At 49.3% G+C, this 12,392-nt stretch overlaps 1 protein-coding gene across 1 annotated transcript; it reads left to right on the forward strand.

The window, feature by feature from the left end:
* The first annotated feature begins 10,287 nt into the window (after positions 1-10,287).
* Positions 10,288-11,888, forward strand: LOC142462921 (taste receptor type 2 member 40-like). The gene is made up of 2 exons (XM_075565136.1): positions 10,288-10,430; positions 10,997-11,888. The coding sequence occupies exons 1-2, from the start codon at positions 10,288-10,290 to the stop codon at positions 11,886-11,888; spliced, it is 1,035 nt and encodes a 344-aa protein (XP_075421251.1).
* Positions 11,889-12,392: the final 504 nt, after the last annotated feature.

Here is a 12,392-nt window from a genome sequence, read left to right on the forward strand (position 1 = left end):
CACTAACAATTGACTTTTTTAAAGTCTTGTTCTAGAGGAGTTTGGGTTCTGAGCTGATGTGCAGAGCAGTGCATGATATTTCGGTAAAGAAGTGTATCCCGTTTATTGTAATGCGAACGTAATTTGGGACTGAACACATTTTATGTGGCTGCTTTTGCGAGTCCTATGGAAGTGGGATCCAGTCTCTGACCCCACGGTTCTGGCTGGATTTATTACTGTACTTTAGTTAATACTTTGTGTTGCTGTCACATCCACATTAGTTTCTTCATCATGTAATGAGCCACTTACACTGCGGGTGTCTGTAACACAATAAATATACAACTGCTAGTAATAAATGTGCTCCCTTGTTTGTGTTTATAGACAGGTAATTGTACAGAGGGAAGTTACCGATGTAACAGCAGAACCAGAGCAGGAGATAATGTCTCTCACTCGCCCAGGACTGGGAATGTATATAATATATCTAATTCCATACTGACAGGAAGGTGCTGTCTGTCACATACATCTCGTCACAGGAAGTCTAAGGAACACACACACGGCACCAAATATATAATGCAACGTGAGGCTCAGTTTAGATATTTTTTACCTTCTTACACAATCGTCCAACTTTGTTAAATAAAACCCATGAAGTGTCAATGCAATGATTTACCCAGCGCCTCCTTATACTCACTGAGAGAACCTGGAAAGCGTTGACATAAGACCATGGGAGGAGGGACGCGCTATGGAGGAGGAGGAGATCTTGGGACCTCTGATCTAAGATCAGATTTGAATTATTTTTTGTTTAAATTTTTGTGCTAAAACGTAATTAAATCTTTGAGTCTGTGCATATGTTTGAAAGTAATTGGGGCCAATTCTAGTAGCTTCGGGAACCAACTCATCAAGGACATTGCAGATTTTCTATTCAGAAATCCTCGATGAGTTGGTCAAATCGTATGGGGACGGTATTTTCCCGTGTGTTTGTGCTCCTGGCCAAACTCACCGAGTGGGAGCTGCATATAAAGCAAAATAATGCCATTTTGTGAATATAAGGTAATTCTAATAGCCTCGAGAATCTCATCGGTGATCTGGAATATCGAGTTTCTCGCAGATTTCATCTCGCCACCCCAAAGATGCCAATCAGTCACCACTGTGCCAATTAATGGCTAGAGGGTGGGGGTAGTAGCCCTGGCGAAGGTGGTTACGCCTCCTGGGTGGGAAGCAGGGGAGGGGGGTTAACTCCTTAATTACTATAGTGATTATTAACAGGGCCGCCAACAGGGTGGGTCTGTCGGTGTTGGCGTCCTGGGCCCTGTGAGTTCGTGTAATAAAAAAAAGTTTCAGGAAAAAAAAATGCTGCGGGGTATTTAAAATGTATTTATTTATAAAATATTTGACCAGGAAGTAATACATTGAGAGTTACCTCTCGTTTTCAAGTATGTCCTGGGCACAGAGTTAAGACAAATAATACATGGTTACAAATACAGTTACATAATGAGCAGGGTATACATTATATACAAGACATTGCATGCACAGTTACAGATAATTTGTGTAATGGGCGTACGAAACAGTTACAGACCAGATTAAAGTGTGAGACAGCCTTAGATTTGAAAGAACTTAGACTGGTGGTGGATGTGAGAGTCTCCGGTAGATTGTTCCAGTTTTGGGGTGCACAGTAATGAAGGAGGTAAGGGTACGGAGGCGACGGAGCGATCGGGTCCTCGGGGTTGATGCGCAAAAAAAATAAGCTGTCCGGCTTGCATTTGTCTCGGCGCGCTCATGGGAAGGGAAGCATAGAGGACCCGCTCCCAATGTGGGACAGAGGGGAAGCACCGTGGCCAGCCCACGCCTGCTAACCCAGCTCCCCTCGCACCAGCCTCCTGCCCCGTAGGGGGGGAAAGTAAATGCTCCCGTGGGAATTACAAAAAAATCCTCTCTGCAGGGAAAGAGAATCAGCGGGCCCGGCAAGCAAAAAAGTATAGAGGCTGGACTGTGCTAAACAAAAATGCCTATATTGATCCCACAGGGGTGAAACGCGTTAGATCCCACAGGGGTGAAACGCGTTAGATCCCACAGGGGTGAAACGCGTTAGATTTCACAGGGGTGAAACGCGTTAGATCCCACAGGGGATCTATTCCCCTCTTTTATTCTATTTATTGCTCATGGTTCAATGAAGGCATTTTTGTTTAGCACAGTCCAGTCTCTATACTTTTTTGCTTGCACTGCCCGCTGATTTTCTTTCCCTGCAGAGAGGTTATTTCATTTGTCCACGTTCACAGCTTGGAGCATGCTCACCCGGACCGAGGAATACACGGAGTAAGTCATCTCTTTATTTTCTTCAAATCCCCAGGGGAAATAGCCATTCATGCGGGGTTTACAATTACAGGGGTCCGTTGTTGGTTTAGAGACCAGCTCCGGTCAACCCTTACCCGATCGCTAGGCTTATCCCTGCACTAGGGGTCAAGTCATGCTGACTTTATGTGATATACACTCACCAACTCAGCTCCCTGCTGTCCGTAGCGGTATGCATTACGTATATGGACTTTATACTTCTGGATTCATACTCTGCAACACACGTCAGTTTGTTTGGGGGGGCTCATCCTCCCTAATCGTTTGTTCCCATGGGAATTAGCCCACCAGTCTTTCTCCCCCGAGCCTAACCCCTCCTCCCTCCCCTCCAGGGCAGCAGCAACAAGGATCGGGGGAAGTGGAGGGAACGAGACATAAACCATGGACAAACCTTCCTCTGAAGCATTTGGAGGGCAAAGAAACAGCACCCACCCAGTCAAGGTCAGTCACCCACCCAGGCAGTCACCCAAGGCAGTCATCCACAAAATGCAGTCACCCACTCAGGCAGTCACCCAATGAGGCAGTCACCCAAGGCAGTCATCCACCAATGCAGTCACCCACCCAGGCAGTCACCCACCCAGGTAGTCACCCTCCCAGGCAGTCACCCACCCACCTAGGCAGTCACCCACCCACCAGGCTGTCACCAACCCACCAGGCTGTCACCCACCTACCAAGACAGTCACCCACCCAGGCAGTCGGTCAGTCACCCAGGCAGTCTGTCACCCACCCAGGCAGTCGGTCAGTCACCCAGGCAGTCAGTCACACACCAAGGAAAAGTCACACACCAAGGCAGTCAGTCAACCACCCAGGAGGTCAGTCAGTCACACACCAAAGCAGTCAGTCAGTCACCCAGGCAGTCAGTCACCCAACCAAGCAGTCAGTCAAGGCAGTCAGTCACCCACCAATTCAGGCAGTCAGTCACCCACCAATTCAGGCAGTCAGTCACCCACCCAGGCAGTAAGTCACCCACCAAGGCAGTCTGTCACCCACCCAGGTAGTCAGTCATCCACCCACATGCCTTCCATCTCCACTCCAAAACCAGCCCCACCGCCTGCCAATTGAAGCCCCCTCCCTTCCCCCCCCTTGTTTGAAGTCTCCACCCCCCCCGCATTCCCCCCTCCCCTGGCCGGTTGAAGCACAGGCCGATAGATGGCCCCCACCGTGGACCAGTTAAAGAGAGGTACTGTAATTTTTTTTAGACCCATACTGTACTTTACCCCTTAGGTCCATACTTTATCCCCCCCCCCTCAGGGCCATACTTAACCCGGGAATGGTTAAAGAGTTAAACCCATCATTACCATAGTGGTGGGAACCACTGGTAGTGAAGGGGGGCTTCATAACCATAGCGGTTCCCACTAATGAAAGCATCCCTTTCTTGGCACGCCCCCCCACTCGCTCACCAAGCGCAGGCGCACCCACGAGGGGAGTAGATGATAGAGCAACTCTAAATCCCAGTTAAACAGCAATAAGTGAACTCTGCCCCAACCCTCCCGCACATGCGCGTGACGTCACGCGAGGCGCCATCGTCACAAGATAGTATCGACTGATGGACACGCCTCCCGCTCGCCACGCACATGCGCACAATAGGGAAGCACATTCAATGGGTAACTCTGTGTTAACTAAGCAACCGAGTACTACTCCGTCCCCCAAGGTCCGCCTCTCACGACCTCCCATAGGTATAGAGGCGCTGCTACTAAGCCAATCAACGATTGGAAAAGGCAACTGACACTCCCCCCTACTAGATGTCGCTCCTGACGGCCCCGGATGATCAAAGAATGTAAAGATTAATAAAACATTATAAACAACATATTCCCACTGCTATGGTAGTGATGGGTTTAACTCCTCCCATAACCTTCCTGGCAGGCCTAACCACCCACCCTGGGTCAACTACCCACTTCATCCACCCCCTCTGCCCTCAATAAATGGATCACTCTTGTTTATTTATTATTTATAAAATATTTTACCAGGAAGTAATACATTGAGAGTTACCTCTCGTTTTCAAATATGTCCTGGGCACAGAGTTAAGACAAAAAATAAATGGTTACAAATACAGTTACATAAATTAACAGGGTATACATTATATACAAGACATTGCATGCACAGTTACAGATAATATATATTATGGGCGAATGAAACAGTTACAGACCAGATTAAAATGTGAGACAGCCTTAGATTAGAAAGAACTTAAACTGGTGGTGGATGTGAGAGTCTCCGGTAGGTTGTTCCAGTTTCGGGGTGCACGGTTTAACCCATCATTGCCGTAGCAGCTAGCCACTAAGGTAATTAAGCTGTTTTTATTTTAATTTGAATACTAGTGTGCGGGAGGAGGGGTTCTCTGAAGCTGAATAGCATTATTTTCAGCCTCTGGGACCCCCTGTTTCCCTAGTTACAGGCACCGTTATGGGGTGGTGGTATCCCCGTGCAATGTTTTAATCTCCCGCGTCACGTGACCGGGACATTTAAATGCATAGGAGATACTGGCACCCCATACCAGGGCCTGTAACTCGGGAAGCGGGGTCCCCGGACCTGAAATGAATGTGGTTCAGCTCTGGAAACCCCATGCTCCCACACACTAATATTCAAATTAAAATAAAAACACTGCGATCACCTGCGAGAGCTGTGCAGGGAGAGGCGGCTCTCTCTGTGCAGGGTGATCTCCTGTAAGAGCTGTGCAGGGAGAGGCGGCTCTCTCTGTGCAGGGAGATCTCCTGTAAGAGCTGTGCAGGGAGAGGCGGCTCTCTCTGTGCAGGGAGATCTCCTGTAAGAGCTGTGCAGGGAGAGGCGGCTCTCTCTGTGCAGGGAGATCTCCTGTGAGAGCTGTGCAGGGAGATGCAGCTCTCTCTGTGCAGGGAGATCGCCTGCGAGAGCTGTGCAGGGAGATGCAGCTCTCTGTGTGCAGGGAGCGGTGGCTCTCTATGTGCAGGGAGTGGCGTCTCTCTAGGTGCAGGGAGCGGCGGCTCTCTATGTGCAGGGAGCGGCTGTTCTCTCTGTGCAGGGAGTGGCAGCTCTCTATGTGCAGGGAGATCGCCTGCGAGAGCTGTGCAGGGAGATGCAGCTCTCTATGTGCAGGGAGATGCAGCTCTCTATGTGCAGGGAGCGGTGGCTCTCTATGTGCAGGGAGCGGTGTCTCTCTATGTGCAGGGAACGGCGGCTCTCTATGTGCAGGGAGCGGTGGCTCTCTATGTGCAGGGAGCGGCGGCTCTCTATGTGCAGGGAGCGGCGGCTCTCTATGTGCAGGGAGCGGCGGCTCTCTATGTGCAGGGAGCGGTGGCTCTCTATGTGCAGGGAGCGGTGGCTCTCTATGTGCAGGGAGCGGCGGCTCTCTATGTGCAGGGAGCGGCGTCTCTCTATGTGCAGGGAGCGGTGGCTCTCTATGTGCAGGGAGCGGCGGCTCTCTATGTGCAGCTCAGATTGCGATAAAATCCCAGGGAGAGAACTTAGTAGAAACCTGAGATCACTTTGCCGCTTCGCCGCGCGGTTTTGGCGTTTTCCTGCCTCACGGTTTGAGATTCTTTCTGATTACCGCCATAACACAAAGGACAAACCGCTGGGCGGGACCAGGCCACATCGTTCCAGACAGCAGCAAACCCATCAAAGCTGCGAGAATAAGCCCCTATATCTTAGTCGCATGAACCTCAGGTATAGAAGTAGCATCCTATAATAAGGGCGGCGTAGTTCTGAGCACAGGGTATGAGTTATTTAAGGAAAAGCGTAGATTCACGCCTGCGGAAGTGTTATATCCGCTCCCTCCCTGTGTTAGAACAAGCTGAGCGGAGGAGACACTCACTGCTGGATATTGTTTAAATCGCGGGTGTGGGGAATTTGAAGGATTTCCCCTTTTCCACGTCCGATCCGGCTGAAGTCCTCATTCGGATGGACTCGAAATTGTTAGATGATGTTGAATTTTGGATTATTAGACCCTTGTGGAAGAAATAACGCTCTTCTCTATATGTTAGGCTGCGCTTATAGTGCGGCGACGGTGACAGCGATGTGACGTCGCGGCAAAACAAATGCATTTCCGCCGTCACGCGCGCTTATAGTATGCGCGACGCGACGGATTGGTCACGATTGCTGGAAGTAATCTCTATTTGATTATCCAGCGACCGTCGCCTGACCGTCACGTCGCGTCGCCGGCACTATAAGCGCAGCCTTAGGGCTAAATAGTCCATCAGAAGACTTGTATTACATGTTGTGTACAGATGCAGCGGCCGTTATTCGAACATATCACGGAGCCGTTTTCGTGTGCGCTGCTGTTCTCCACGCGGCCAATCACGCGGTTACTTTGTTCGAATTTCATGGATCCCAATTCGGGTGCAATTCTCCGTGTTTCCATGGCAGAAATGAATGAATTGCAATGTGTACAGTACAGCACGGTGTCACATTCAGGTGTTAAAAACCAGAACACTAAAATGCCATTTTCTGCACTCGATAAAAACGAGTCAACACGCGGTAATGACGCACCATGACATGGGTATTCCGAGGTATACAACACGCGGTAATGAAGCGCCATGACATGGGTATTCCAAGGTATACAACACGCGGTAATGAAGCGCCATGACATGGGTATTCCCAGGTATACAACACGCGGTAATGACGCGCCATAACATGGGTATTCCGAGGTATACAACACGCGGTGATGACGCGCCATGACATGGGTATTCCGAGGTATACAACACGCGGTAATGACGCGCCATGACATGAGAATTCATGGGTATACAACACGCGGTAATGACACGCCATGACATGGGTATTCCGAGGTATACAACACGCGGTAATGATGCGCCATGACATGGGTATTCCGGGGTATACAACACGCGGTAATGACGCGCCATGACATGGGTATTCCGAGGTATACAACACGCTGCAATGACGCGCCATGATATGGGTATTCCCAGGTACACAACACGCGGTAATGACGCGCCATGACATGGGTATTCCGAGGTATACAACACACGGTAATGACGCACCATGACATGGGTATTCCGAGGTATACAACAAGCGGTAATGACGCGCCATGACATGGGTATTCGGAGGTATACAACGCGTGATATGGTAAGCCTTCCGTAACAAGCGCCCTGCACCTATTTGAGGTGAGTTTTCAATCCCAGACCCCCAGTAAGTGCGTATTCCGTCTGTATTTTGTATTTCATTGTGTGTACGCGGGTTTACCCGAATAAACTACATTTTTTCCACTACCTTGTTTTGCCTATTGAATGGTCCCAGAAAGGTATAAAGGTGTTAGAAGTGCTGCTCTCCCGTGACAATGATATATTCCTACACCTCTACTCTCCTTCTGTCACTCCGCCCTCTTCTTGCTGCAGTTCCTGTCGAACCCTCTCTTCATTACGTCCTTCAACCTCTTGGTATTTAAAATAAATAAAAGACAGGGTTTGCCGTGGTGGGCAAACACACAAAAAACAAACTCTCTCCCATCCCTTCCTAACTCACTTACCCTCCTGCTCACCCACACTGCCCGAGAGGAGACAGGTCCAAGTGGTGTCCAATACACACAGTATGCTATGGCAGGGGGGCGCAAACATTTTTCCCAGCTCCCCCCTGCCGGCGGTCACCTCACCCCGTCCCCCCCCCCCCTCTCCCCCACTTACCTTGGCTCCGGCGTCGGCTCCATAGCAACGTTACTTCACATGACCCCGCGTACTCATTTGTCACCGCATTGCCATGGCGACGCGTGTGGAGCCAAGGTAAGTAGAGGTTTACAGAGGCCCTGCAGCTCCCCCAGCACTTAATTTAAGTGCCTTCGGGAAGTGCACGGGGCCTCTGTAACCCGAGCGCTCCCCGCAGGCAGTCTCGCGCCCCCCAGTTTGCGCACCGCTGGTCTAGGGTACAGAGGACCAGAGCAACGCCAGCAACTTCCCATGGAAAAAAGGGAGATTTCTACCACAAACTATTACACCAAACGGCTCAGGCAGCGCAGCATGCTGGGGGATTAACCCTTTCCTGTCACAGTCAGGTTCTTTGGCTTTGCCAGGTGCTGTATAAAGTTATTATAATAACAGCGTCTCCTCATATCACCCGATCCTGCTGGGAGTATTAATGTCATCTATCACATTTGAATCTTTCCAAATGAAATGTTCTCATCATCAAAGTTATTTGGAAATGCAAATGAAAGTCACAGAGCTGCCACCTCCGGGTAACGTTATACTGGTGCTGGCTGAGGCCTTCAACTGGGCTTGGAAATGGGTAAAACTGGGTCTGGAAATGGGTAAAACTGGGTTTGGAAGTCGTAAAATTCTCAAAACAAACGCTGCCCCTCCCTTAGCCCTGTATATAACCTTTAGGTAACACTTAGGTGTCCAGATTGGGAATGCAACCAATAAATAAATTGTTCTAATCTCTTAGATTCTTAGCGGGACTCGTTAATGTGGAGATTATTCATGTAACACAGTTCCCCCCCAATCGCAGATAGAGTGCATGTGAGGGGAATATATATGTATTACCAGATGTGGTGCTTTACCTGTCAGGTTCACAGGAGACCTGAACCTCCGCCACTGAGAGCCTGGGGTGTATCCTCTGGAACGATACTCACAATGTACAGCGCCTCCACCTGTGTAGGGTTATAAGGGTAGAATGATCCCTAACACAGGACCCGCATACAGTAACCACATACACCAAAGGTATATATTAACAGTTTACTATAGGGGCAAATAAACACCACAACAATATACATCAACCATTTGACAGTGTCCCTCTATAACTCTGACCTCCTAGGGCCATAGACCCACACCCTATACCCAGGTGTCTCTAGAGTTCCAAGAGTTCCAAGTCCCACCCCTAAGGCGTGATCAGTGCCTGTGTGGTACCGGTAATGATGGTGCACTTGGTGAATGTACCTGCCCGGGGCTCCTGCACCCGGGTACAGCAGAACAACTGAAGAGGACCCGTCTGCGTCCAGCACCGAAGACGCAGCAAGGTGTATGGTCTGAGAGAACGTGTCTGTCCTGAAACGCCACGTGTTTGCATATACCTGCTCTGATGCTTTGAATACAAAGAGATCCTTGAATCACGGAGCTTTAAGGGATAGAGGAAGTACTCGGGGGATTCGTGGTACCAGTGGACACGGAAGGGGTTAAAGCACAGATTGTCTCAACTGTATCCAGAAAGAGGCATTCCTGTAAGTAGGCACAGTCTACATTGGGATCTATATTGTGTAAAGGGAAGCTATCAAGATCAGGAATACTGCGCAATGGTGTGCCTCTTTATCATTTCCAGGTGGATTGGGATGTCGCAGCAGTGAAGAAGAATCTTCCGACATCAACTTCATGATTTGGACTCAGGGGGATTTTCAAGAGACTGTTTATTTCCTATGGACACAGTGTAATTTTGAGCGCCAGGTATCCCTTTTTTCTTCACCGAAGACGCAGCGATGGTGTCCTCATCCAAATAGGAGGGTCTCCCTCTGGTGATCTCACCACACCGACAGTCTCTTATCTGTGGTGAGGTAGATCTGATCCCAGACCGCACTTGTCAAACTGGTCACCTTGTCAGAGCCGTGCAGCTCACCCGCTGTGTGCCTGACTTAACTAACTGCTAAAGGGCAAAGTCCCTACCAGCAGTGGCCTTCCCTAAAGCAGCCACAAACTAGGATGAGTAGGGGCCGAGCTGGGGCCTAGGGGACTTTCTGGCCTTGTGCAGGGGCCACTTGCTCCCTGCACCTACACACCCTCCCCTGTCTGTGTCCCAGCTCCTACTACCCTTCCTTCCTCTGTGCGCCAAATGTATCTTTCTCCAGCAGGAGAATCCCGCCCTATCATTGGCTCCCTTGTGTCACCTGAGCTCCAGCCCCTGGGGCTGCAGGGTGTTGTAGTTCCCCATAGAGCCTTCTATCATTGGGGCAGTATGCGTGATCTGTACTGCGCATACGCGTGTCTCCCAGTACCTGCACACACGTAATGGCCGCCACAATGCCCTAACTGCGCATACGTGATCTGGTGCTGGCCCTGAGCTATGGAGCGCCTCTGCTGCCACTTCAACCTCGCAGTAATGGCCGCCGCATCGCGCCTGCGCATGCCCAAGCCTATCGCCAACCGCAAGATGGCCGTCATGTCTCTTCTTGCGAATGCACAAGCCTCCGCGCATGTGCGGACACAGTAAAGATGGCGACACCCTGCCTCCGACACCGCCGGGAGCCCCCAGCAACACACTCACCCCCACAGCAGCCCCCACCCTGACGGAGGTAAGGAAGGGGGACCAGAACGACCGGGGAGCCAGAGGGGACATGGCTACATTCATAAGAGCAAAATCTTTCTGAAATTAAAATTAATTCTTGCTATTTTTTGCTTGGGAAATTTACCATGTTACTGACAAACCTTTTTTATGTTCTCAGAACCCTACAATCACATTTCTGTAAAGCTGGAAACACACTTTATTCTTCTGTAAATTCTGGAAAATAACTGATACGGCCCAAATAAAGGTTTGTGCCAGGGATGTGATCTGAGAGATCCCAACCACAACAACTAGAAGAAACCCAGAAAGGAGACACCAGGACATTTGCATGTGCTTTGCACACACGTTTATTTTATCCCGGCTCTGCCCCATGTGCCAGTCAGATACCGAGGCATCAGGTGTAACGCTCATACATCAGAGAGGAAGAGCAGTAACACACGCAGAAGAGCAATATGCTGACTTGGGCTCTTATATTGCTGATAACCATCAGTATAATTCCCTGCATAGCAGGCATCATCTTCAACTGGTGTATCATGGCTGTGAGCTACAGAAACTGGAGAAAAGATATCAGCCTGAATCATTGTGATCTCATCCTACTTAGTATGGGACTGTCTAATTTAGCCCTGCTTTGTATACTGAATGCAGAGTTGTTCCTTTACCTGGTCCCATCTCACCTCCGGTTCTACACAGAGATCAACTCAGCTCTGATGTTTCTTGAGATGTTCATAATTTACTTAAACATCTGGCTCACTGGCTGGCTCTGTGTCTACTACTGCATCAAAATTGCCAACTTCATGCATCGTCTCTTCCTCCGAGTGAAGCTATGGGTTTCTTCTGTGTTGCAGAAGCTGCTGCTGATGTCAGCCGTGGGATCCTTTATTATAAGTGTCCCATGGCTGTGGACTTGCCGAAAAATATATCCCCAGGAAAACAGCAATTACAGTCTCACAGCCAACTGCAGTGCTTTCAGTGAAACATCTGCTTTTTATATCTCTAACATAGTCATCGCGGCCATGCTAGGATGCTGTTTGCCCTTCCTGCTATCATTCATTTCTATTGGGCTCACACTGACTTCTCTCTGGGGACACGTCTGGAGGATGAAGCAGAACACATCAGACTTCAGCATGCCCAGGTTACAGGTTCATTCCAGGGCAGCCAGGACCATGATACTGCTTGTTGTCCTCTCCATGGCTAACTGCATGACACAGCTATACCTCCTCTTCTTTCCTGATGTTCCGGAAAACATTTTTATGATAATCTGTTGGTACTCTCTCCTGTGCTACCCCACAGCACAAGCCTTCCTCCTAATCCAGGGGAACACCAAGTTAAGGAGAGTGTGTCAGGGGCTCCTACACTGCATTAACCCTTTGAGAGCCCCATGAGACTGATCATGGACTTTTTTAGCTCTTGTTCTAGAGTAGATAGGGTTCCGCGCTCATGTGCAGAGCAAAGCGTGATCTTTTAATAAAGAAGTGTATCCCGTTTATTGCGACGCAGACTTATTTTGGGACTGAACACATTTTATGTAGCTGCTTTTGCGAGTCCTCTGGAAGTGGGATCCAGTCTCTGACCCCACGGTTCTGGCTGGATTTATTACTGTACTTTAGTTAATACTTTGTGTAGCTGTCACATCCACATTAGTTTCTTCATCATGTAATGAGCCACTTACACTGCGGGTGTCTGTAACACAATAAATATACAACTGCTAGTAATAAATGTGCTCCCTTGTTTGTGTTTATAGACAGGTAATTGTACAGAGGGAAGGTACCGATGTAACAGCAGAACCAGAGCAGGAGATAATGTCTCTCACTCGCCCAGGACTGGGAATGTATATAATATATCTAATTCTATACTGACAGGAAGGTGCTGTCTGTCACATACAGCTC

This window comes from Ascaphus truei, chromosome 11 (assembly GCF_040206685.1).
Source record: "Ascaphus truei isolate aAscTru1 chromosome 11, aAscTru1.hap1, whole genome shotgun sequence".
NCBI classification, from domain to species: domain Eukaryota; kingdom Metazoa; phylum Chordata; class Amphibia; order Anura; family Ascaphidae; genus Ascaphus; species Ascaphus truei.

Coding starts and splice junctions, on each gene's coding strand:
- LOC142462921 (XM_075565136.1), top strand. CDS start 10,288: ATGGAGCGCCTCTGCTGCCACTTCAACCTCGCAGTAATGGCCGCCGCA. Junction 10,431..10,996: donor TCCGCGCATGTGCGGACACA/GTAAAGATGGCG, acceptor GATAACCATCAG/TATAATTCCCTGCATAGCAG.